The 27,960-nt window shown below is 39.2% G+C and overlaps 1 protein-coding gene across 1 annotated transcript in view; it reads right to left on the bottom strand.

Annotated features, from left to right (window-relative positions):
• The window catches only part of Lrp4 (LDL receptor related protein 4), a 904,868-nt gene that overhangs the window by 8,493 nt on the left and 868,415 nt on the right, over positions 1-27,960 (bottom strand). Inside the window, exon 34 of the mRNA XM_090386734.1 lies at positions 4,121-4,253. Within this exon, the coding sequence (XP_090242860.1) occupies positions 4,121-4,253 (133 nt within the window). The remainder of the gene's footprint in view (positions 1-4,120; positions 4,254-27,960) is intronic.

Below are 27,960 nucleotides of genomic sequence, written 5' to 3'. Positions count from 1 at the left end.
TTCTAGTACATTCTCTCCTTGAACATCAGTACTATCAATATTCATTTCATCTAGGTTTTTTTTTTTTTCTTGTAATGTTACTTTTTGCCAATAAGAGTACTTTAAGCCAGTCTGTAGTTTGATTTGGTGGAGAGGCTACTTTTGTTTGCACTAGGCTACAGTCTGCACTTTTTACTGCTGAACCATAAGAACATGAAGGTTAAGTTGAAAATACCTGTTTTCTCACCTATGTAGTGATCGTTTTCTATTTTGTACTTTTGCATATTACAATTTGAACAGAGGGGGATGAAGTGGAAGTGCAATTTACTTGATCATATTCTTTCAATCCACAGAAAATAAGGTCTCTTCAACAAGTCACCTAAGAGTGACCATATTGCTGACAATGATAACATCTTGTTGGTTTGGCATGTAAACCAAATGATGAGCCAAAACATTATGACCAGCGAGTCGTTATGCAAATCGAAGCAACTGCAGGTGAACTACAGTGCAGGAATGGGTTGGGACATGATATAAAAAACACCTGATACTGAGCTCCGTTAATCAGTGTTACTCTGGTTCTTCAGATGGAAGAGGCAGCAGACTTAAGCAAGCTTGACAAAGACCAAATTGTAATGGCCAGACGACTGGGTCAGAGCATATCCAAAATGGCACACCTGGTGGGATTCTCACAGACAGCTGTGGTTAGTACCTACCAAAAGTGGTCCGAGGATGAAAAACCCATGAACTGCCAGTGAGGTGTTGGACAACCACGGCTCATCAGTGCTCGAGGTGAGCGAAGGCTTTCCAGATAGTACGTGGCAACAGAAGGGTGACTGTGGTGCAACTCGCCAGTAATTGGAATGCTGGTGACGGGAGTAAAAAAAAAAAAAAAAAACAGTACATCGAACCCTGCCGAAAATAGGGCTGCGTAGCTGCAGGCCACTCCAAGTGCCCATGCTAACCACAGTTTGCTGGCTACAGTGCCTACAATGGGCACATGACCATTGAAACTGGACCTTGAGTGACTGGAAGAAGGTAGTCTGGTCCAATGAATCACATTTCCTGTTGCACCATGTGGATGACTGGGTACGTGTGCATCATTTACCTGGGGAGGTGATGGTGCCTGGATGCACCGTGGGACGAAAACAAGCCGGTGGCAGAGGTATCATGCTTTGAGCGATGTTATGCTGGGATACCTGGGTCCAGTCATCCATGTGTTGGGCACTCTGATGTCTACCACCTACCTAAACATCATTGCTGACCAGGTACACCCTTTCATTGCAATGGTCTTCCTCTCTGGCGGTGCTGTCTTTCAGCAGGATAATGCGCCATACCACACTGCCCGGATTGTTCGAGACTGGTTCGCAAAACATGAGGAAGACCAGGTATTGCCCTGGCCTCCAAATTCCCCAGACAACAATCCTATCAAGCATCTGTGTTTTGTGTACGAACAGCAACTCCGATCTGCGGCGTCTCAACCACAGACCTTACAGGAGTTAAAGGATGTGCTGGTTACGTGTTGGTACCAGATACCACACGACACATTTAGAAATCTTGTAGCATCCATGCCTCGCTGGGTACCAGCTGTTTTGGCTGCACGTGGAGGACCAACATCATATTAGGTAGGTGGTCATAATGTTTTTGGCTAATCGGTGTATCAGCTATTTTGCAATTTAAATATCCTGCTTTTACTGATTGAGGCAGAGAAGAATTAAATATAAACATAAGAATGCACTTAATACATTAAATGTAAGAATTACAGATTGTGTTGATTTGAGAATGCCATCCTTCTTAATCATCATCATTATTTTTCTTACATACACAATATTTGCAATTTAAATATCCTGCATTTACTGAATGAGGTAGAGCAGTATTATTAAATGTAAGAATTTCAGATCATGTTGGAGTGAGAATGCCATCCTTCTTCATCACTATTCTTCTTATGTACACTTGTTGATCTTTTAACTCATATAGCAATTCTTTCTTTATCAGATAATAGGTCTCACTCTGTAATAACACCCTCTGAATGTATTCAGGGTATTATGTGAGATAACTTCAACTGATATTCCAGCAAAAGTTGTTTTCAGCAACTTCTGATTGAAGTTGTTGAAAACAACTTTTGTGTTTTGTGATACTGTGAGATTTTTATTAAAAGCTCACCTGATTGTACTCTTTTGATAATTTTTTGAACAAACTATTATTGTTATTTATTATTATTAATAGCCATATGGTGCAAGGAAGCCTGAGGCTTATGCTGCACCGGGGGTAAAAAAAAAGTTCCTGAGTTACCCTGAGAGAGAGAGAAAGACAGACAGATAAAAGTAGAAGAAAGAGAAAAATGATGATATTCAGCTCAGGACCCTGGGTGTGCCAAGCCCATACTCACCATATTACTAAAACCTCTACAGTCTTCTGAACAAAGACTGGAAATAATTTCCCAAAAGTTGGTGTTAATGAAAATGCATCACCAAAAAGAAAGGTACAGCAGACTGAAAGGAACAGATTTTCTTCCTTTCAGCCTGGCATTTATTCAGTTATATGTCATTAACTGCTCTATTAGAATTAACTTGCTTAAACAATTTATAGTTACTCTGGGCCATTTTAAACTCCTTTTAGTCCTGGGTGATGTCTTTTCATCTACTGAGAGGCCCCCATCACTGAAAGGCAGGAGTAGTGCAACTAAGTGACCAAACATATAAGTCAGATGGTTAGTAAATAGGGGCGGGAAATTAGTTTCCTTTCCAGAAACTTCTTTCTTATCTTTTAAGAAGGAGAATTCTTGGTATATTATAAAAAAAAGTCTGAACTCAAAAAAAGAAAGATTTTATTTTCTAGTAAACTAGCAGTAGCAAATCTTGAGGCTAAACAAGGAAAATTGTTTAGCCTCAAGATTTGCTTGGCACCCAGGGCCATATGTTAATGGGATTTGAATCCAGGTCTTTACAATGGTAAGGAAGGACTGCAATCATAACCATTGCTAAATGCAAGGGATTCATACAGAGTAACTGGATGACAAACAGTACTTTTTTCAGTCCAACACTAACAAGAGCAAAAAAATTCTCACGCTTTTGACTTCATAATAATGATAATAAAAATAATAACATACAGGTGACAAACATTTAAAGCTACCTTTAAATTTTATTTTTAAAGGTTAGAAAAAATAAAAGATGATCATGCCAATGAATTTATTACATTATAGGAACAACAAAAAATGGCAGTGTTTTGAATGATCACCAGAACAGTGGTGGCTATTCATTAAGTACTCAATTTATCCATTTAATTTCAAAGGTTGGCAACTAAATAAATATAAACCAAAAAATCAAAGGAATTTACCTCTCAACTGCTTTATTAATTAGGTAAAAATTATCGAGCATAGAATGAACATGGGTAGTGACCCATGTTCATTCTTAGAACCACCAAACTAAAATTAATTCGGGCAATAGTTTGAACAAAACTCCCCTCCAGCTACAAATTGACTACTATAGAATCACTTGCAATATAATGGTTTAAACATAACACATAATACATAATTCTTAATGCCAAACTACCCTCAGCTTTCTCACCAATTTGGAATTTAAGTAACATTAAATTTCCATATCTGGAAAAACTGCATCATAAGAACTGAAACACATATAATCACCCTTCTTTGTTCGTGCCTCACTAACCAACTGATGACATTCGTGAAAGCCACCGTCAAGCTGTTGGCTTTAGAGCTGCAAATCATTATAGACATATATTGAGAAGGTGCACCTTTTCTATGTGATTATTTTAAAAAAGTTCATTATATTTTAATTTTTACCTAACTAATAAAGCAATTGAGAAGTAAGTTCCTGTGATTTTTAGGTTTCCGTTTATTTAGTTGTCAATTTTCCACAGAACTAACATAAGTGTGGAAAGGCTGTCCATAAATTTTAGCATTAGCATTAGTAGAGGCATATGATGCAAGAAAGTTTCAAAACTTTCTTTCTTGAAACTGAAACTTTCTTGAAAGTTTCAAATATAGTTTCAAAAGTTGGATAAATTTGCTTTTAAGAGGATTAGATGTATTCAAATGGTTTAATTTTATAACTTCAGAATAATCAAAAATTAATAGAAAAATAAAATATATCTCTATGAATAAAAAGATAAGTGGCAAACTTGCTTCATTTTTACTGTAGCGGATGTGTTTACCCCATCCCCAGGATCGCTTTTCTGCAGCAACGTCACCACTGGAGGCACTGTAGGTGGGATTGGAGAAAGTAAGTGTGTGATCGATGTCTTGACCTTGACGTTTCCTGATTGATAAGAAACAGCTATATTCAGTACTTTCTATGACAACAGAGACTAGCATATACATATTATGTAAATAAAAACTACTATGATCATTTATTTGAAGTCTATCCACATATTTTGAAAAGTAAATATGCAGTGAAACCCTCCCCTACCCCAGTGTATATTTATTCAGGTGTCAAGGTTATAAGTACTATATGATCAGACAGTAGTTACAAAAAAGGGTTTTAATTCAAATACCTAAAATAACACCACCTTTGGCCTATATGGCAACCTCAACCCTCCTGGGCATACTTTCTATCAGCATCCAGGTGTCAGCCAGAATTTGTCTCCATTAATTCTGAAAAACAGTTGCCAGAGCTGGTTTGGACGATGGCTGTTTTGGCTGTAGCCTAATCTGGTTCTCCAATTCATCCTACTGGTGTTCAGTCGGGAAAAGGTCCAAGCTCTGAGCTGGTGAGTAGAACTTTTTGATGACATCATCCACAAACTAATCCTGCATAACAGTGATGCTGATGAATAAGTGACTCGAGTTGTCTAGGTAAATCTCTATGAATATATCTCTATTGATGAAAAGAGTTTACTCTTTTCATCAATAATTTAATGAGTGGAATGAATGTGTTGGGTATGTTAGGGGGTGGTTTACCAAGCTCACCACTACCAGAGATAGAAGAAAAGTAGAATGCTAATAAGCCAACTTTATATTTTGCTATAGATACAATTAAACCATCAGGTTTTAACAGAGAGGGGGGGAAGAGTATAGGTGAACAGAAGTTGTGGCCAGTAGTTTCAGCAATGGACCAAAATGTTAAATTGACATTTGGATAAAAAGCAAGTTTTCGACACTTAGCATATTAAAAATCAAGTTTGGATTGATTAATGAATGCTTTACAATTGTTGCAAGCAGGAAAGCCAAGGTTTAGATGAAGGATGAGATTTTAGGGTAGAATGCAGAACAAAGCATTTCATCCCTACAAGAATAATTTTTTATATATTTGTTTATTTATTTTTTTATTTTTATTAATAACAAGATACATAACAAGTAAACATTAACAGTGCATCTGAGAGCAGTAATGAACAGAGTTGATAACAATAATAAGGAATCCAACAATAAGATAAAGATTGATATAGATTGAAATGTTAAAATCATAAGTACAAAGAGGTATGCATTAAGTTAAGTTACCGGTATAATAAATTAATTAATTGGAGAATAGAAAATAGTAAAACAAATAATAATAATAAACTACAATAATTAGATGAGAGCCAGTTACTTCGCAATTCAAGAGTAGAGGCAAACTTGTGGATGGAGTTCATCAGTGATTGGAAGTTGTCAAAAAAAGTCAATGAGAGAGTCATTTGCTGATTTGCTGATTCTGTTCAGTGGGCTGAATTTCATAAAGTCAGTGGTCACAGAGTCAAGGTGAAACAGTGTAAGGTTCCTGACTTGTCTACAAGAAGCATTGAAGTTGATTTTGCTAAGGATATCAGATGCTTCATAAGTTACAATGATTTCCTCAATAGTTCCATAAGTTCCTCAGATGAAAGTAATCCCACAGGAATTCATAGTACACTGTGTGATAAAATAGAGGATTACGGAATATAAGGAAACAGCCAAAATTTTTTTTGGACTGCTTCAATTTTGTTAATTAAAGTCTTTGCGTGAGGATTCCAAATGGATGAACTGAATTCAAGGATTGGCAGAACAATAATTTTATAAAGGATAACAGCATATCTGTAGTTTTTGAACTTGTAGGTGTTCTGTAAGATAAATTCTAGTGTTTTGAATGCTTTGCTGGTGATTTGAAGGACATGGGCATCAAATTTAGCACTGCTAGAGAAGAGAATCCCCAAGTTGTTAACTTGGTCACACCTTTCGACGATCACAGAGTTAACAGTGTACGGAGTACACTATTAACTCTAAGACAAGACATTCAGAGATATCCACAGAGAGAATTTATTCAGGGGGAAAACTGAAGCTATTGAGAATTGGTAATTTCCTTCACTGCTGAATAGATCTTAAGATCATCTGCATAGAGAGCAACTTGAACAGTGCAGGTGCAGATAAAAGAAGGAAGATCATTTATGAAAACAATGAAAAGTAGGGGACCTAAGGGGGGGGGGAGCCTTGAGGTGCTCCACTTAGTGGTATACAATGGTTTGAGTTCACTTGATTGATGATAACGCTCAAGGAACGAAGCGTAACAGCTTTGTAGCCATGAGAGCAAAGGGTCATGGATACCACATAGCTTAAACTTTTCCTGTTGCTCATGCGGGACTTTATTCAATGCCTTAGATATATCTGTGTAGACTGCATCGACTTGAAGGTGGATATCAAGAACTTCAGAGGAGTATTGCCAGAAAGGAAGCAAATTTGTGACTACCGACTTGCCACTGCAGAAACCATGTTGATTCTGATCAATGAAAAGCCTGAATAATTCGAAGAGATGTTTGTGTACTGCTGTGTCAATGAGTTTAGCCAGGCTGTTTTGCAAGGATATGGGTATGTAATCAGTTACATAATTTTTATCACCTTTTTTGAAAATTGGAACTATTAAACTGCTTAGAATACTTCCCCAGCCTGAGTGACAAGTTGAAGATTCAAAGTATGAGGGGTTTTAAGGTAGTGACAGTCATTTTCTAAAATAAGCCAGGAATGTCATCTGGATCTCCAGTACAGTAATTTTTCATGCTTTTTAATGCTGACTTTAAATCTTAATCTGCGATAAAGAGATTTATGAGGATATCATCTTTAATAGGTGTGAAGTCAGGAAATGAGGTTGGTCTCAATGAATCATTTGTTTAGATTCTGGAAAAATGTTTGTCAAACCCTTGAGCAATACTGAATTCGTCCGATAAGAGAATTCCATCCATCTGCGTTATTAGCATTAGCATTAGTAGAGGCATTTGATGCAAAAAAGCAAGCTTATGCAGCATCAGCCAAAAAAAAAAAAACCCACTTCCACTTCACCCCTCTGTTCGTTCCAAATACCTGTCCAGCTGAGCCTTAAACTTATTTAGGCTATCAACCTCCACCACAAGGGATGGAAGTCTGTTCCACCAACCAACCACCCGCTGGCTAAAGGCAAATTTCCTCACGTCTATCCTACATCTGTCTTTCCTCAATTTGAATTTATGCCCTCTCAGGTGATTTTTCTGAGCTAGAGGAAGAATCCCATCAGCATTGAGCATGCTTAAACCATTCAAGGCTTTATACACCTCTATCAGATCACCTCGCTGGTGCCTAGTCTCCAGACACTGTAATTTGCAAAACTTAAGCCTTTCTTCATAAGAGCACCCCCTTTGTTCCATTCACTAATCTTGTTGCCCTTCTCTGTACTTGTTCCAGCAGCTCTACATCCTTCTTGAAATGAGACCTCCAGACCTGTACACAGAACTCTAGGTGTGGCCTGACCATTGCCTTATACAATGGAATAATCACCTCCTTATCCCTGCTGGAAAAATTCCTGTATATCATTGACAATACTCCATGAGCTACTCTTGCAGCCCATCTGCACTGCTCAGAGAACTTCATATCTGCCTGCACAACCACCCCCAAGTCCCTTTCATTCTCTACCACTGTCAGTGTAGTACCACAGAGTTGATACGTTGCTCTGGGGTTGCTGTTTCCCATGTGTAGTACTTTACATTTGTCAATGTTAAACTTCATTTGCCACCTCTCAGCCCATCTGCTCAACCTTTCCAGATCCTGTTGCAGCAGCATAGTGTCAGTAGTGTCCTTGACAACCCTGCCAACCTTTGTATCATCTGCAAACTTGGACATTAAGCTTGATATACCATCATCAATATCATTTATAAATACAGAAAACAATAATGGACCCAACACTGAGCCCTGAGGGACTCCACTAATAACATTAGTCCACGATGAGCAGTGTCCATTGATTACCACTCTCTGTCTTCTCCCCCTCAACCACCCCTTTATCCATAGCAGCAATTTGCCTCCAATGTCACACTGCTCCAATTTGTGTAGCAGTCTTCCATGTGCAACAGTATCAAAAGCCTTTCTAAGATCCAAGTATATAATATCAAAGTTATTCCCTGCATCCAGTTCTTTTGTGACTGCATCATAATATCCAATCAAGTTGGTCAGGCAAGACTTCCCCTTAACAAAATCATGCTGTGTCTGAGCTATAACTGAAGTCTTGTCTAAATGATCCTGCAGTGCTTCTTTAACCAGTGCCTCCATTAATTTTCCTGGAACAGAAGTTAAGCTCACAGGTCTATAATTACTTGTGTCAGCCTTTGATCCTCCTTTGTATATTGGGGTCACATTAGCACATTTCCAGTCTATGGGTACCTCCCCTGAGTCCAAGGAAGCTCTCATAATTATGGCTAAGGGTTTGCTTACTTCCTTTGCTGCCTCCTTTAATATAACTGGATAGATCCCATCCACTCCGGGTGCCTTTCTTGTGTTTATCTTCAACAGTTTCTCCTCCACTTTACTCCCAGTTATTTCAAGATTCTGTAGCTTACTGCTAGAGTTGAATACACCTCTGGCATTCCCCTTGCTGAATAACTCCTCATGTGTGAATGTCGATGCAAAATATTCATTTAGTTTGTTAGCTACCTGAGCAGGATCATCAATAGTTGACCCATCAATATCAAGTGGACCAATCTGATTCATCCCCTTCCTTCTAGAGTTAACATAAGTAAAGAACTCTTTGCTGTTTTTCTTTGCATCCCTTGCCAAGGATTTCTCGTAATCTGCCTTTGCCTGCCTAACCTCCTTTGTAACTTGGTTGCATATCAACTTGTATCTATCATAGGCTTCTGTGTCATGTGTTAATTTGTAAGTATCCCATGCATTTTTCTTCTCTGCCATATGCCTCATTAGTTCATCTGACATCCATTTTGGCCTAAACCTTGAACAATATTTCTTAGTTGGTATGTAAAGCCTAGTAGCTTCCAAGATAAGTTCTTTGAATGCTTCCCATTTTGAATTTGCTGTTGGTAACATCATCAGTTGGTCCCACTGTATAGAATTTAAATACTGTCTCAGACCATCGTAGTCGCCTTTACGAAAGCAATAACCCTTCCCTTTACCCCTGATGGTAGTTACCTATTTGAGTAAATCCCACTTCAGCACACTGTGATCACTGCCACCTAGTGGTTCCTCTATCAGCAGATTCTTAATGCATGAAGAATCACTACTGATAATCAAATCAAGAGTATTTCTCCCTCTAGTTGCCTCCCGAACATGCTGATGTAGAAAACAGTCATCCAATAAATCCACAAAAGCCTTGCTAGTGTGTGAGTGACCAACCCACAAATTCCAGTCAATATCTGGGAAATTAAAATCCCCGATTATAAGACTCTCTGATTTACTGCCCCACTCTATTTCCCTGTACAGTTTCTTATTATACTCATCAGAGTCATTAGGCGTATAGCATACTCCTACTGTCAATTTTGATCTCCCAATGCTTATGTCACACCAAACTGACTCGACACTGCACTGCTCAGCGATGTCGACTGGCTTCACTTCCTTGGATTTTATGTGTTTCTTAACTAATAGCATAACCCCTCCTTCCTTCCTATCCTGTCTATACTTTCTGTAGAAGTTGTATTCCCCAAATTACAGTTCTGCATTCCTGATATCTGTGTGACACCACATCTCTGATATCATATCCCAACAATATCTGCCTTTGATGTTTTGAGCAATACCTCAAATTCATCAAATTTATTTACTAAACTCCTAGCATTGGTGTACACGCAAGTATACCTGCACCTGTTTCTATTCTTAGCTACCCTAACACAACCCATGTGTTTACTTGTACCGCAATGGCTCCCAGCAGTCTCTGAAATACCATGCATCTTGTTTTCCAGGCTTCTGCTCATTCTAATAGAAGCAGTGCAAGAATCTCTTTCACCTCTGCCAGTGGCTACTGTCAATCTATTGGTCTTTGTCTCCCCCCAAGCTAGCAGTTTTCCGACCCACCTAACACTGCTTCGATTGCATCAGCAAATATTCTTGCACCCTTTCTATTTAAGTGTATCCCATCCCTGTAGAAGCAATCTCTCCTGTTAACAAGTACAGTCCAGGCTGAAAAAAATTCTACCCCTTGAGCCTTGCACAATCTTTCCAGGGCCGAATTGATCGACAAGGCTCTCATCATAAAATAAGTTATGGAGTTGTAACTTTCTATTTGTTATATTCTTGTGCTTCATGAAATTCCAGAATGGTTTAATATCTATGTGAGTAAGTAGACTATCCTGAATTGCCTCTGTATACATATTGTAAGATTTTAATATGAGTGTTTTCACTTCTTTGCGGAGTTGGCTGAATATTTCATAGTATCAACTGTCACCTGATTGCTTATACTTGTTTCTATAGAATTCTTTGGATTTAATTTTATTTATTAATTCGCTGTTATACCAGTGCAGGTAGATAGAGCGTGCTGTCAGATGGAATTGAGGAACAATGTTGGATATAACTGGGTGGACACAGTTAATAAGGTTGTTGGTGAGCACATCGATGTCATCTACAGCATCAAAGAGCTGCTTGTCCATATTGTTGAGAGCTAAGTTGAGCAGAGTCCAGTCAGCCATTCTGAAATTGAATTGATTGTGGAGAATGGGAGTTGCATTTGAAGTTATGAGAAGTCACAGTGATGTCAAAATGTTATTTATTCTTGTTATATCGAATGATCCGAGTGGAATATAGGATTGTTTTTGTGAACTTCTATATGAGTAGAGGAGAATACTAGGTCAAAGTACGCATTTTCTCTGGTTGGAAAATTGCAAACTTCTTCAAGACCATAACTTTGAAGTATATTAAAGAGAGCCCTAGTCTGCAGTGATAGAGAAGAAGATCCTAAATTGGCCAGTTGATAGTTAAAATCACCCAAAACCATTGCTATGTCAGCAGATTGAATTAGCGGGAAGATAAATTCCAGCAAGCTTTCAAAGTGCTGAAGGTCAATATTAGTTAAGGGAGGTGGAAAATAAATTAATACTAATAAAACTTTTAACTTCCCAAGATGGAGCACACAGTATAGTGATTCAATATTTGTGAAATTTGATGCAATTTCACAGAGTATATGATTAGAATGTATAATAGCTACTCCGCCTCCATGAGATCCTCTGTTCTTTTCTATGGATTATATATTGCCCATCTATATCTATGGAGAGCCAGGCTTCAGTGAGCAGGTAAATGTCATAAATATGTGAGCCTTGGATTGCTCTAAAGTGGTTTAGGTTACTAACTATAGTCCTGCAATTCTGAAGGTAAACACTGAACAGCTGAGATCTGGGGATTCTATGATGAGAGGAGAGCATAGTATGTGTAGACAGCAGGGCCAGTATGTGTAGACAGCAGGATTGCTATGCATTTGGAGAAGAGATTTTAGACTCCCTTGGTGGTCTGTCCGTGAAGCATTTTACTAGAGCCTCTGATAGGGGGAGCTTAGATTCAGCACTTTTTCCATTTGTGATGGAAGGCATGTTGTTATAAAAGATGAGTAGGCAGGGCACCGTGTCTTCAGAGAATGGACATCCACACTGAAACCACATTCTTCTTTAATTAAGTTGATAAGATCTTCAGATTTAGTGACAGATCCAAGTCAAGAAACAAAGATTCCATCTTTAGTGGGAATAATTGTGATATTGTACTTTTGTTTGAGTAACTGAGATTTATCTGCATTAGTTACATTCTGCGTTTGATGAATTTTGCCTGGAAGCTTTACACGGACGCCTATGATAGATACAAGTTGATCTGTAACCAAGTTACAAAGGAGGTTAGGCAGGCGAAGGCAGATTACGAGAGATCCTTGGCAAGGGATGCGAAGAAAAACAGCAAAGAGTTCTTTAGTTATGTAAACTCTAGAAGGAAGGGGATGAATCAGATTGGTCCACTTGAGATCGATGGGTCAACTGTTGATGACCCTGCTCGGGTAGCTAACAAACTAAATGAATATTTTGCATCGACATTCACACATGAGGAGTTATTCAGCGAGGGGAATGCCAGAGGTGTATTCAATTCTAGCAGTAAGCTAGAGAATCTTGTAATAACTGAGAGCAAAGTGGAGGAGAAATTGTTGAAGATAAACACAAGAAAGGCACCTGGGGTGGATGGGATCTATCCAGTTATATTAAAGGAGGCAGCAAAGGAGGTAAGCAAACCCTTAGCCATAATTATGAGAGCTTCCTTGGACTCAGGGGAGGTACCCATTGACTGGAGATGTGCAAATGTGACCCCAATTCACAAAGGGGGATCAAAGGCTGACACAAGTAATTATAGACCTGTGAGTTTAACTTCTGTTCCCGGAAAATTAATGGAGGCACTGGTGAAAGAAGCACTGCAGGATCATCTAGACAAGACTTCAGTTATAGCTAGGACACAGCATGGTTTTGTTAAGGGGAAGTCTTGCCTGACCAATTTGATTGGATACTATGATGCAGTCACAAAAGAACTGGATGCAGGGAATAACTTTGATATTATATACTTGGATCTTAGAAAGGCTTTTGATACTGTTGCACATGGAAGACTGCTGCACAAATTGGAGCAGTGTGGCATTGGAGGCAAGTTGCTGCTATGGATAAAGGGGTGGTTGAGGGGGAGAAGACAGAGAGTGGTAATCAATGGACACTGCTCATCGTGGACTAATGTTATTAGTGGAGTCCCTCAGGGTTCAGTATTGGGGCCTTTATTGTTTTCTGTATTTATAAATGATATTGATGATGGTATATCAGGCTTAATGTCCAAGTTTGCAGACGATACGAAGGTTGGCAGGGTTGTCAAGGACACTACTGACACTATGCTGCTGCAACAGGATTTGGAAAGGTTGAGCAGATGGGCTTCGAGGTGGCAAATGAAGTTTAACATTGACAAATGTAAAGTACTACATATGGGAAACAGCAACCCCAGAGCAGCGTATCAACTCTGTGGTACTACACTGACAGTGGTAGAGAATGAAAGGGACCTGGGGGTGGTGGTGCAGGCAGATATGAAGTTCTCTGAGCAGTGCAGACGAGCTGCAAGAGTAGCTCATGGTGTATTGTCAATGATATATAGGAATTTTTCTAGCAGGGATAAGGAGGTGATTATTCCCTTGTATAAGGCAATGGTCAGGCCACACCTAGAGTACTGTATACAGGCCTGGAGGCCTCATTTCAGGAAGGATGTAGAGCTGCTGGAACGAGTACAGAGAAGGGCAACTAGATTGGTGAATGGGACAAAGGGGTTCTCTTACGAAGAAAGGCTTAAGTTTTGCAAATTACAGTGTCTGGAAACTAGGCACCAGCGGGGTGATCTGATAGAGGTGTACAAAGCCTTGAATGGTTTGAGCATGCTCAATGCTGATGGGATTCTTCCTCTAGCTCAGAAAAATCACCTGAGAGGGCATAAATTCAAATTGAGGAAAGACAGATGTAGGATAGATGTGCGGAAATTTGCCTTTAGCCAGCGGGTGGTTGGTGGGTGGAACAGACTTCCATCCCTTGTCGTGGAAGTTGATAGCCTAAATAAGTTTAAGGCTCAGCTGGACAGGTATTTCGAACGAACAGAGGGGTGAAGTGGAAGTGGTTATTTTTATTTATTTATGTTACTTTTTTTTTTTTTTTTGGCTGATGCTGCATAAGCTTGCTTTCTTGCATCAAATGCCTCTACTAATGCTAATGCTAATGCTAATGCTAAAGCTTGAGATGTAGCGTCGTCTGAAGGTTTGTTCTGTTTGATCTTTGGTGTGACATTTGAGACTGGCAATCAGAAGCAGGCTTACTCACTGTGGCAAAAGCCCTATAGACAGGTTTGAAGACCTTCCTCATTAGATGTGGCAGCAGTTATTTTTGCTTGCATATGTTTCATAACTTCATGCGAATGCTTAGTGTTTTTTCCCTGTTCGAGGGTGACAAAATGTTCTTCAGCTTGCTGTATGTGTCCACTTGTCGATGAGATCATCACTGGGAACTGTTTGCTACACGCAGATACTTGGATTTTCTCTGGCTCAAGTGTGATCCAACCCAGCAACTTGTCACTGCCATCAGAGACAGGTTGTTGGGTTTCTGTTGGGATCGCGTCTGAATCGTGATATTTATCCCATTGTTTGTACTTGCCATATGCAGTACTTTCAGATCTCAGTGCATGTCCAGATAAATGAAGATTCAATGAATTATTTGAGTGTGAATAGCTCTTGAGAGATTTCTGCATTTTGAGCTCTAAGTATTTGGTTTTTGTAAATCAAAACCGCTAGATTTTCTTGAACGTTTTTCAGGGGCTTTTCTTGTGTTCAGGAATTCCTTACTTGCTATTAGCAGTGCATGACTACTCCCAGCATCGCTTAAAATTTCAGTTTGCATGCTTTTATTCAGAGAATGTGTACTGATTTTCTGATTGTCAGAGGCTGGATAGGACTCTAGGTCTAAGTAATCTTGAGTGCTCAGAGGAAATTGTGTAAAATTATTATTATCATCATCATACAGCGATTCATTCATTTTTGAAGCTTTTTCGAATGTGTGGTCAGTTTCAGGAGTATCAGCATCAATATCTGTTAGACTTTCAGGGTTTATTTTGTGGTTCTTGAATGTGAGCTTCATCTGGCGCTTTACAGGAAGTTATTTGTTTTGTATTTTATCTACACTGATCATAAATAAAAAGCCGTTCTTTTAGCTTTGGGCAATTTAGTAAGATTTATTTTGGTACAAGAATTACAGATCGGTCTGAGGCATTTAATGCATTTAATAATCATTTCTTTATTATCTCGACAAATTTTACATTTTAATTGAGCCAGTATGATTTCTTGTTGATCCATAATGTGGACTTAGTATGTGGTTCTGTATAATTCTGAAATTCCTCTACTACCTTAGTGCACTTTTAAACTTTCCAGTACTTACAGTGTTCTCAGTAATTAAGGGATTATTGTGCCACCTGTAGGGTGGTACAGTGTTTGACCATTATTGCTTGCAGTGTTGTCTTAAGATTATTTGGAGCACTTGTCTTGCTTCTTAGTTGTCCTGAAAGTTCTTGTGCCCAGCTCATAGAATGTCCTACTTTCATCTTAAAATACAAATAATATGTTATATGTGTAAATCCACTATTTGAATGATGTATCCTCTTTTTCAGCTCCAAATGAATCCAACCATACTAAATTATGTTAAACTTTACAGAAAAGCTTAGCAGAAATACTTAAAAACTGTAACTGTACATGAAGGAAAAATTGCTGCAGTGCATTTCACTTACATGATCTGAGCAAACAATGGAATCAGAAGATTTAAAAACAGTAACTGAACCAAGGAAAAGAACAGAAATCATATAGATCATCTCATTTCACATTTTTGTAATGTCAAATGATTGAGAATGGACATGAAATTGAGAATGAGAATTGACATGAGCAACTTCCAATGGAAAAGTTGTTGTTGTTGGTATTGGGTTTAATGACACAAGGGTTACTGAGGCCAAATTGTGTCTGTTCAGAGTTTATTTTCACTCAGCATATCGTTATAGATGTTAAATTATATGTTCCTGTACAGGTCAATACATTATAAATAGATTAAAAGTTCTTCTATATTAGCATCATTTCCTACAATATGAGATAAATCATGTGAGATGTTCAGCATAGAGACTAACTTTTTGACCAGATGGTTGAATATAAGGGACAATCAACCAGAAAATGACTGCAAGTTGACTGTGGCAGGATGACTGGAGGTGATCTCCCAATAATAAGAAGAGATGGGTATGATGAGTGTGTCCACTTCTCAGTCTTGCAAATATCAATTCCTCTTGTCTGTTTCGTCAGAAGCCTGAGATTGTTTTAACTGGTACTTTTATTGTTGGTATTTCTTTTCCAGATTTGTGCCAAGTTGTTGTAACATGCTTTGTGGAAGACAGGCTTATAGTCAGTGTAAGGAACCTGAGGACACTGTGAGAGAGTGAGTTGAGGATGCTTAGCGGCAAGGTCGGCATTTTCATTTCCCGGGATGCCGGAATGGTCGGGGATCCAGCAAAAACTGATTGGACACACTGCAGAAGAATAGCTGGGAATGAATGTATTTCAAGATAGGATGAGAAGAGGAGAAATTCTTCCTTATGGCAGAGTGAGCACTGAGAGAGTCAAAGTAAATTATTGCAGGTGGGATGGAAAGCTGAATAATCTCATTAAGTGCTAACTTGATGGTGTACAGTTCAGCAGTGAAGACACTGCATGCTAATGGTAGTGAGGCTGTAACTGTACATGAAGGAAAAACTGCTGCAGTGCCTACCATACTGTGAGTTTTTGATCCATCAGTATATTTTACAGAAGTTCAGAGTAGCGTGAGCTGAGTGCAACTGTCTGATATTGCAGGTGGTATAGAATTCTTTCCACACTGTAGAAAATATATATCCAAGGTGGAATAGGTGCAGCTGTGTCCTGAAAAACATCACTTAAATTGATATTCCAACTCTGAACAAGCTCTTTGATTCTAAGCGAGGCAGCTCAATTTTCACGTGGCTTACTCTCATAGAAGGAATCCCACCGAGTATTACAAAGATACTCCCAACTGGGGTGCAGTGGAAGACCGTGTATGTTAGCAGCATAGAGAAGCAATAATGTTTTTCTATGAAGATGTAATGGAGGATCATGTGCTTCAATAAAAAGACTTTGGATTGGAGAAGTCCTGAAAGCTCAGAGTACTGTGATGGATGATATTTAGCTGTTGTAAAGTAGTGCCCCTACAGAATCATATACCGGAAAACCATAATCTAGGCATGAATGGATTAGAGTTCTGTAAAGACAAGTAATGTATACATATCAGCTCCCCATGACACGGATGAGACTGATCGAAGTATATGCTTTAGAGAAGTAATTCTTAAACGAATGATGTGAGCATGGAAATTTAGCTTGCTATCTAATAAAGTCCAAGAAATCTAACAGTATTAACAAGTGGGATAGGAGTATTGTTTATTAGTAGCTCAGGATCAGGATGGAGAGTCCATCACTTGCAAAAGTGAGTTGCAGTGCATTTATTTTCTGATAGTCAATAACTGTTCTGTGAGGTCCAGGATTCTATTATGTTTATGGCAAGTTGGAGCTGCTGTTTTCGATGGTGCTCATACTTTGAGATTGACAAGAAATGTTAAGGTTGTCTGCATGCATGTAAGCCTCAACAGTTTTTGGGATATCTCCTGTTGTTAATTCGGATTGCGAATAGTGTTGAACTAAATATCGATTCCTGTGGGACTCCTTCCTCCTGAATGCGAGATGAGATGTAGAGAGTATGTTTTTATATTAAACCTGAAAAGAATGCAGGCACAGGAAATTTTGAATTATTTCAGGCAGATTTATTCTTAGATGAGCCTTAGCACTAGATGGTAAATATCCGTAATAATACCATGATGCCAGGTAGTGTTGCATGCCTTTTCGGTATCTAAGTTGACCATGATTAGACGTTGTTTCATGATAAACACATTACGGATATGAGATTAGGCTTTGACGAGTACGTCTAGAGTTGGATCTGTTCTTCCGAAAGCCATTCTGATGATTTGGCAGGAGATTCTGTGAGCCAGAATCCAAGTGAGTCTTGTACGAACCACCTTTTTGAAAATTTTACCCATGCAGCTCGTAGGAGATACCAGCCTATAGTCTTAAACCAGGGAAGAATATTTTCCTGGTTTTAGTAAGGCAAAAATGAAAGAATGGTGCCAGGAAGAAGGATAGGCATTGTCAAAGAAGATCCAATTATAGAAAATGAACACCATCTGGATCTGTGGCCTATTGGAGAATCTATTTAGTGAATTTTTAAGTTCTATTAATATAAAAGATTGGTTGTACGGGAGTGAGTGGTGTGTGAAGAAGTTGATTTTATATCAACTTCTTCACACACCACTTCTGTACCTGTTCTGTTGTTCCAAAAGGAGGATACATAGGTTTGTTATTTGTTTTTTTTAGGAGTATTAGCAACTAAGGCCATATTGCTCCGGGATATGCGGTGATCATTCCCCGACCTTTCTGCATCTTTCGTATTTGGTGGTGACGGGCTCGAACCCCGGTGCAATCAAGAAGCGTATGCTACGCACTGCTGCTCCTTCCCACCTGGCTACGGAGGCGCCAGGATACATAGGATACAGAAGCAGAGGTTACAGAGAATGATTCTGCTAGGTAATTAGCAACTTCCTCAGGAGTAGACATATCTTTCCCTTTCCCTTTCCAGTGAAGTACTGGAGAAGGCAGCCGAAAGAATTTGCCATTTAGCACCTGTATTCTTTTCTAGATGAGCCACATGTTGATGTCTTTGGTGATGGTTGAGGCAAAAGTAATCCACAAATTCCATTTTGCTTTCCACTTAATTTGTCTTGCTTTTTTAGCTTTAAGTCTTTTATAAGCAATTAGGTTACTAGTGGTTGGATACTTTCAGAAATTATTCCAAGCATGGTTTTTCTCCTGTTTGGCATTAAAGCAATCTGTATTTTCAAATGTCTTGGATTTTCAAATGGGGAAGCATTAGCAGCAGTCAGAATCTGATTGGTTATGTAAGTAGTAACATCATGTATCCCCAATTCACAAAGGGGGATCAAAGGGTGACACAAGTAATTACAGACCAGTTAGTTTAACTTCTGTTCCAGGTAAAATAATGGAGTCACTGGTTAAAGATGCATTGCAGGATCAAATAGACAAGACTGCAGCAATAATTCAGACACAGCATGGGTTTGTTAAGGGAAAGTCTTGTCAGACAAATTTGATAGGATATTATGATGTGGTTACAAAGGAACTGGATGCAAAAAATAATTTTGATATCATATATTTGGATTTCAGGAAAGCTTTTGACACTGTTGCGTATGGAAGACTATTGTACAAATTGGAGCAAAATGGTATTAAGGGTAAGTTGCTACAATGGATAAAAGGATGGTTAAGTGGGATAAGACAGAGGGTGGTAATCAATGGGTGCTGCTTTTCATGGACTAATGTTATTAGTGGAGTCCCACACGGTTCGGTGTTAGGTCCACTGTTGTTTTGAATATTTATCAATGACATTGATGAAGGTATATCAGGCTTAATGTCGAAGTTTGCAGATGATACAAAGGTTGGCAGGGTTGTTAATAACAGTAATGCAGTGTGCTACTGCAACAGGATCTAGATAATTTGGGCAGATGGGCTAAGAAGTGGCAACTGAAGTTTAACCTTGACAAATGCAAAGTACTGCATATGGGTAGAAGTAACCCCAGAGAAACATACCAAATGTGTGGTACTACACTTAAGGTGGTAGAAAATGAAAAAGACCTGGGAGTAATTGTGCAGTCAGATATGAAGTTTTCTGAGCAATGCAGACAGGCTGCCAGGGCAGGTCATGGGGTTTTGTCTATGATATATATATAGGAATTTTGCTAGCAGGGAGAAGGAGGTGATTGTCCCTCTGTATAAGGCAATGGTCAGGCCATGCCTTGAGTACTGCGTACAGGTCTGGAGGCCTCATTTTAGGAAATATGTAGTTTGGCTTGAGCGTGTACAGAGAAGGGCAACAAGATTAGTGAGGGGGAATGAAGGGATCCTCTTACCAAGAGAGGTTTAAGTTCTGCAAATTGCAGCGGCTGGAGACTAGGCACCTGCGCGGTGATCTGATTGAGGTGTATAAGGCCTTGAATGGGCTGAGCATGCTGAATTCTGATGGGATCCTTCCACTTGTTCAGATTATGACCCTAAGGGGGTATAAATTCAAATTAAGAAAAGACAGATGTAGAATAGATGTGTGGAAATTTGCCTTTAGCCAGGGGGTGGTTAATTGCTGGAACAAACTTCCATCTGTTGTTGTGGAAGTTGATAGGTTAAATAAATTTAAGGAGGAACTGGACAGGCATTTGGAGGGAATGGTGTGATTTTTTTTTTGGCTAATGCTACATAAGCTCATACACTTGCTTTCTTGCATCACATGCCACTACTACTATCATCAATAGGTTTTTCGAACATAAAGTCTGTCTAAAAGCATTTGGGCAGAACAGCAATCCCAGTTCACCTTATTAAACTTCCAAGTGGATTGTTGGTCACAATATATAGTTACCACTGTTCGTAATGAGCAAATAATTAGAAAGTGATTGCTGTTAAAGGGGGTCATTTACTGTGGACCATGTCACAATTGGAAAGATGGATGGTGAACAAATTGAAAAGCCAATTACAGAAGTGAAATCTGTAGGCAGGTGGACATTGGTAGGAAATCCAGAGTTTAGTAAATTAAGATCATTATTATTCATAAGTTCTTCAGCCTCTTGTGTCCATTGTAGCAGATCCCCATAATGGATGGTGGCCATTAAATTCACCGAAGAGACAAATTGGAGTTGGGTAATGAGATTGTTGAGTTCTGAATGGGGAAAAGGGAGAGAATGTGAAATATAAATGGAAACAAGGGTAACTGCTTACCTTTGGATTGCAATACGAGCTGCCACAGCTTCTATAGTGGTTTGTAATTGAACAGGCCTGGACAACATTTTAGAATTGACAAGAATAGCTACTCCTTAATGGGCAGGAGACTCTGAGCTCCTATCTTGTCTGTACATATAATTTGAAAATGTTGGTGAAACTTGTGGTGACAAGAATGTTTCTTGTAGGCATACACTATGGGATTCAACTGAGCAAGTAAATCCCTTAAGTCATCAGAATGACTGCTTAGTCCTCTGCAGTTCCATTGTATGATGTGCATTATTTAGGTTTAGCTCAGGATGAATGGCTCATCTGACTGTTTTTTTTTTGGGAAGATGGAGTGTCCAGTATCCATAGTGTCATTCACATGAAGTTCTAGTATGGGTTCCCCATAATCTGAGTGTATATGCACTTCCATACTGTTGGTGGGTGATTCAGTTTTCTTAGTGCCTTAGTAGGTTTTAGTTTTAGGACTGTTTTTTTCCAGAGAGGTTGACAGAGTTGCTTTAACCCATTTAGCAAAAGGTGTTGGGAGGAATTGAAACATCTTGAACTGCAGTTAAAAGATAGCTCTGGGTGTGAAACACACAGGACAGACTAGGCATGGTCAACATAAGTTGTCTGCATGTCTCAGGATATGTGACTTTATGTTCAATTTTGTATTTTCTGGATTTTTTCCAGTTATTTATATTTCCCATGATTTATAAAAGGCAGGGTGGCTTCCTTTGCAGTTGGGGCAAATGGGAGTTGAGGCTGAACAGTCTACTTGTGTATGGTCTTTTTATCCACAAATAAGAGAAATGGTGTCCCCTCTACATGTCTGCTAAGGGAACATCATATATTTTTGACATTTAAAACAACGAATAGGGTTCAGAATGTAAGGGTGAATTCGGCAGTTTAAATAACCAGATTTTACTGTGGGTGGCAATTCTCTAGTGCTAAATGCTAAAATTATGGAACTAGTAGGAATGAGATGTCCATCTTTTTTTTGGGTCATTATTCATTTGGCACTGATTACTTATTGATTGCTAAGTTCCTGAACTAATTCTTCATCTGAACTAATTCTAGATACTGGCAGCCCACCAAATGCCATTGTTTTTAGCAGCCATTCAGAATGTTTTGAGGTGGCTGTTTCAAGGGTTAGGAGGTCTTTGGATTGTAGTTGTTTCACCATTTTTGATGATCCAACAATTGATTCCAGATATCTTTGAATTAGAAATGGTGACAACTCACCCACAGGCTGGGTGTACAGAGAGTGTATTACCAGAAAGTTTGGCATGTCATGGTACTGTGCTTCCCTTCTAGACTTTTAGGTAGGTTCAAGTGATTATCATTGGTTGTTTCTGGTTTGGAGTTTGAAGATTCTAGAGGTGGAAAGTCGTTTAAATCCATGGTTGCTCCTTTTAGCCCTGGAGGATAAATTTTCCCCCAAATTACCAGCCCTGTCACGTGGAGACAGGAGCAGTGCCAACCAGTGACCAAGCAATCAGGAGAGCAGTACGTTGATAACCAGAGGAGCAGTGACATTGCAAGCAGAGAAAAAGTTTTTAGAAGCTAGTACTCACTCACCTTAGAAAACACTAGAAAATCGCTTGGCACTTGCAACTGCTGGAAAAGAGATCATCAAGTTGTGAACTAAGGTGCCCAGTGAGCCATTAGTATTGTTGGTGTACTTTGAAGGGTTGCTGGAGAGGACAATATCAAGAGTGGTAAGTTTGTGGTTAGGCTGGTATTCTGATAGGCAAATGAAAAAGTTGTGCAAAGTCACTAATAATATCAAAAATGTCAGCATCTTGACCATCTGGGTCTGTGTAATTAGAAAACTGAGGCGAGCTAGAGTTGTGGAAATTAAAATTATCAAGGAAAATTATCTCACTGTTAGGAAAGGTGAGTTTCAAAAAAAAAAAAAAAAAAAAGAAGTGAAAATTTAGGATAACTGGGATGGGTAGTGGTCGAGTAATTGACAGTTGGGATTCTGTCAGAAATATAAGTGGGGCTTGGCAGATTGTAGATGGAAGTGGACATCAAGGTTGAAACTGAGATCACATATATCTGTAAAATGAATGAGGATGATTTTGGGAGATTTAGATATTTTTTCAGATAAATTTGTTCTACTAGTATGACTATTTACAATGCATTCAAGAGATAAAAGTAAAGGAAGGGGCATTCTGCACAAATTAATGAAAATTTTGGATATGGCATAATCACGGCAAGCTTGACATAACATGGCATCTTGAATGATCCCTGCATACACTTTACTTGGGGTCTCTTCAGTCACTAGCTGGCAGATTAGAGGAACTTAGATTATACACTTCCTGTTCCAGATGCCTCCTAGGTTCTAAGGAGTTTATCAATAAGTTTGATCTGGTGGACTACTTAGCAGCAAGCTTGATTGTTATTTGGTTTTTAGGAGCATTAGCAACTAAGGCCATATTGCTCCGGGGGGATATGCGGTGGTCATTCCCTGACCTTTTCCGCATCCTCTGTATTTGGTGGTCACGGGCTCGAACCCTGGTATAATCAAGAAGCATGTGCCACGCACTGCCGCTCCTGCCCACCTGGCTATGGAGGCACCTAAGCTAGCTTAAAAAAAAAAAAAAAAACATTTAAAACTGTACCCTTGAACAGTAAAGAATGCTGAATCTCACCACAATGCCTCCATCATAATCTCAAAATTCATTACTCATAATGCATGTTGGAAGGGGGGGGGGTTGCTGGAGACTAAACATAGGTTGCACAACTTCAAGTGTCCAATAAGCAAAGTGGTGTTATTTCACCAGATGATGAGAGTCATCTACCCACTAGTATTGTCTGATAACAAAGAAGATAAGTATTCCTCAGTGTAGTGGGGATGGCACAACTTGAATGATGCTTATGTTGATATACTGCTGACAGTGATAACATCTGGACAATGATCACATCTTACTCATTTGGTATACACAGGTGAATTTTGCACTTTAAATATACTGCTTTTGCTGACTGTGGTAAATTAGGTGAATTACAGATCGTGTAGGAGTAAGAACATCATCTTTCTTCTTGCATGTATCACCTGTTGCTCTTTCAACTCAGAGAGCAAGTCTCTGAGATGGAAAGTCCTTCTCTGTAATAACACCTTTGGATGTAGTGAGGGTATTATGTGGAGTAATCTCAACTGATAATCCTGCAAAGGTCTTTGTATTTAACAGTTTCTCTGATTGATGGAATCGTGAAGTTTATATTAAAAGATCACCCAATTTTAACCATTTAATAATTTTTGGTGAGCTGACCAAGGCTTTTATATGGTCTTCTGAACTGAAAATAGGTATAAGTTCCCAAACAACTGGTTCATTAATGAATGTATCACCAAGAATGAAGGTGTAACAACAGGTTGAGAGGAGCTGATTTTGCTCAAAACATATTTGGATGTATGTCATCTAAAGTTGTAATGGAGTCAACTTGCTCTATTATTATATGGTCAGACTGATCCATTTTAATCCTGAGTAATGTCATTATCATTATTATCATTATTATTATTGGCCATATGGTGCAAGGAAGCCTCAGGCTTGTGCTGCACCAGCCAAAAAAAAAATTCCCGAGTTACCCTGAGAGAGAGAGAGAGAGAGAGAGAGAGAGAGAGAGAGAGAGAGAGAGAGAGAGAGAGAGGTAGAAAGGAATCACCAAGAAAGAGAAGAATGATGATATCCAGCTCGGGGCCCTGGGTGTGCCAAGCCCATACTCACCAGATGTGAGCCCCTGGGGTTTCTCTTTTCACTCAGGTTCAGGTATGAGTACGGCCACCAAGTGACCAAGCAGGTAAGTTAGGTTATTAAATGAAATACGAAAGGTGACGTTGCTTTCTATTTCAGGAGGCTATCGGGCACCACAGAAAAAGGAGATACAATGGAAGAAGTAGAGGAAAGGGGGGGAGTGATATCGAGAAGTGAAGTGGTGGCAGCAACGGAAAAGATGAAAGCAAGTAAATTGCCTGGGGTGTGATGAAGTAACGCCCTGACAATTTACTGGAGGTAAATAGCCAGAGTGTGATGAATACTCAAATGGTAAGATGTGATGGCCAAGCAGGGCTGCAATGGATACACAGAGTAATGAAAGTAGTATGGGAGGGGAGAAGGATATTGAGAAACTAGAAAACAGGATTGATTGTGACTATATATAAAAAAGAGGACAGTAAAAAGTGTGGGAATTATAGAGAGGAGAGTATAAGAAAAGATTAAAAAGTAGGATGAGGGAAGAGCAGAGTGGCTTCAAGAAAGTTAGATCGGCCACAGATCTAATTTTTGTTGTGAGACAAATGATGGAAAAACATTATGAGTATGGAGGGGATCTGTACATGGCTTTTTTGTAAATTGAAATCATTAGCATTAGCATTAGCATTAGTAGAGGCATTTGATGCAAGAAAGCAAGCTTATGCCAGCCAAAAAAAAAAAAATAAATAAAAAATAACCACTTCCACTTCACCCCTCTGTTCGTTCGAAATACCTGTCCAGCTGAGCCTTAAACTTATTTAGGCTATCAACTTCCACGACAAGGGATGGAAGTCTGTTCCACCAACCAACCACCCGCTGCCTAAAGGAAAATTTCCTCACGTCTATCTGTCCTTCCTCAATTTGAATTTATGCCCTCTCAGGTGATTATTCTGAGCAAGAGGAAGAATCCCATCAGCATTGAGCATGCTCAAACCATTCAAGGCTTTATACACCTCTATCATAGGCGCCTCCGTAGCCAGGTGGGAAGGAGCACAGCAGTGCATAGCACACGCTTCTTGATTAGACCGGGGTTCGAGCCCATCACCACCAAATATGGAGGATGCGGAAAGGTCAGGGTATGACCACCGCATATCCCGGAGCAATATGGCCTTAGTTGCTAATGCTCCTAAAAACCAAATAACAAACAACAAACACCTCTATCAGATCACCTCGCTGGTGGTGCCTAGTCTCCAGACACTGTAATTTGCAAAACTTAAGCCTTTCTTCGTAAGAGCACCCCTTTGTTCCATTCACTAATCTTGTTGCCCTTCTCTGTACTCGTTCCAGCATCTCTACATCCTTCTTGAAATGAGGCCTCCAGACCTGTATACAGTACTCTACGTGTGGCCTGACCATTGCCTTATACAAGGGAATAATCACCTCCTTATCCCTGCTAGAAAAATTCCCATATATCATCGACAATACACCATGAGCTACTCTTGCAGCCTGTCTGCACTGCTGAGAAAACTTCATATCTGCCTGCACAACCACCCCCAGGTCCCTTTCATTCTCTACCACTGTCAGTGTAGTACCATAGAGTTGATATGTTGCTCTGGGGTTGCTGTTTCCCATATGTAGTACTTTACATTTGTCAGTGTTAAACTTCATTTGCCACCTCTCAGCCCATCTGCTCAACCTTTCCAGATCCTGTTGCAGTAGCATAGTGTCAGTAGTGTCCTTGACAACCCTGCCAACCTTTGTATCGTCTGCAAACTTGGACATTAAGCTTGATATACCATCATCAATATCATTTATAAATACAGAAAACAATAATGGACCCAATACTGAACCCTGAGGGACTCCACTAATAACATTAGTCCACGATGAGCAGTGTCCATTGATTACCACTCTCTGTCTTCTCCCCCTCAACCACCCCTTTATCCATAGTAACAATTTGCCTCCAATGCCACACTGCTCCAATTTGTGCAGCAGTCTTCCATGTGTAACAGTATCAAAAGCCTTTCTAAGATCCAAGTATATAATATCAAAGTTATTCCCTGCATCCAGTTCTTTTGTGACTGCCTCATAGTATCCAATCAAATTGGTCAGGCAAGACTTCCCCTTAACAAAACCATGCTGTGTCTGAGCTATAACTGAAGTCTTGTCTAGATGATCCTGCAGTGCTTCTTTAACCAGTGCCTCCATTAACTTTCCGGGAACAGAAGTTAAACTAACAGGTCTATAATTACTTGTGTCGCCCTTTGATCCTCCTTTGTGAATTGGGGTCACATTTGCAAATCTCCAGTCCATGGGTACTTCCCCTGAGTCCAAGGAAGCTCTCATAATTATGGCTAAGGGTTTGCTTACTTCCTTTGCTGCCTCCTTTAATATAACTGGATGGATCCCATCCATCCCAGGTGCCTTTCTTGTATTTATCTTCAACAATTTCTCCTCCACTTTGCTCTCAGTTATTACAAGATTCTCTAGCTTACTGCCAGAGTTGAATACACCTCTGGCATTCCCCTCGCTGAATAACTCCTCATGTGTGAATGTCAATGCAAAATATTCATTCAGTTTGTTAGCTACCTGAGCAGGATCATCAACAGTTGATCCATCGATATCAAGTTTGCTAAGGGTTTGCTTACTTCCTTTGCTGCCTCCTTTAATATAACTGGATGGATCCCATCCATCCCAGGTGCTTTTCTTGTATTTATCTTCAACAATTTCTCCTCCACTTTGCTTTCAGTTATTACAAGATTCTCTAGCTTACTGCCAGAGTTGAATACACCTCTGGCATTCCCCTCGCTGAATAACTCCTCATGTGTGAATGTCGATGCAAAATATTCATTCAGTTTGTTAGCTACCTGAGCAGGATCATCAACAGTTGATCCATCGATATCAAGTGGACCAATCTGATTCATCCCCTTCCTTCTAGAGTTTACATAAGTAAAGAACTCTTTGCTGTTTTTCTTTGCATCCCTTGCCAAAGATTTCTCATAATCTGCCTTCGCCCTGCCTAGCCTCCTTTGTAACTTGGTTACAGATCAACTTGTATCTATCATAGGCTTCTGTGTCATGTGTTAATTTGTATGTATCCCATGCATTTTTCTTTTCTGCCATATGTCTCATTAGTTCATCTGACATCCATTTAGGCCTAAACCTTGAACAATATTTCTTAGTTGGTATGTAAAGCTTAGTAGCGTCCAAGATAAGTTCTTTGAATGCTTCCCATTTTGAATTTGCTGTTGGCAACATCATCAGTTGGTCCCACTGTATAGAATTTAAATACTATCTCAGTCCATCGTAGTAGCCTTTACAAAAGCAATAACCAATAACTTTACAAAAGCAAACATCGTAGTTGCCTTTACAAAAGCAAGAGCCCAGATCCAAGTTAAAGGGCAATGTGTGATTGTTATTTTTGAATGGCACCTGTTAGTTCCCCCATAATTAGTACTGGATCAATGCTGTCCACAAACAAAGCACTCTTTGAAAGAAAAAGATTGTAAGTTGCTGTGCTAGAAATATTTCTAGCATAGATTGTGTAATTGAAATAACACTTTTTGTAACTTAAAATATCTTTTTAAAAAGATATTATCTTAAAATATTGTGTAACTTAAAATATCTGGCATATACATCAGGAAAGTAATACACAGTTTAAGATACGGACACTTATGAAATCCTGAAAGCATTAA

The sequence above is a fragment of the Mastigoproctus giganteus genome, chromosome 12, assembly GCF_048544385.1.
Source record: "Mastigoproctus giganteus isolate SK-2022 chromosome 12, ASM4854438v1, whole genome shotgun sequence".
Lineage (NCBI taxonomy): Eukaryota > Metazoa > Arthropoda > Arachnida > Uropygi > Thelyphonidae > Mastigoproctus > Mastigoproctus giganteus.
Note: the sequence above shows the minus strand (reverse complement) of the source record. Positions and strands in the feature narration are given on the sequence as shown.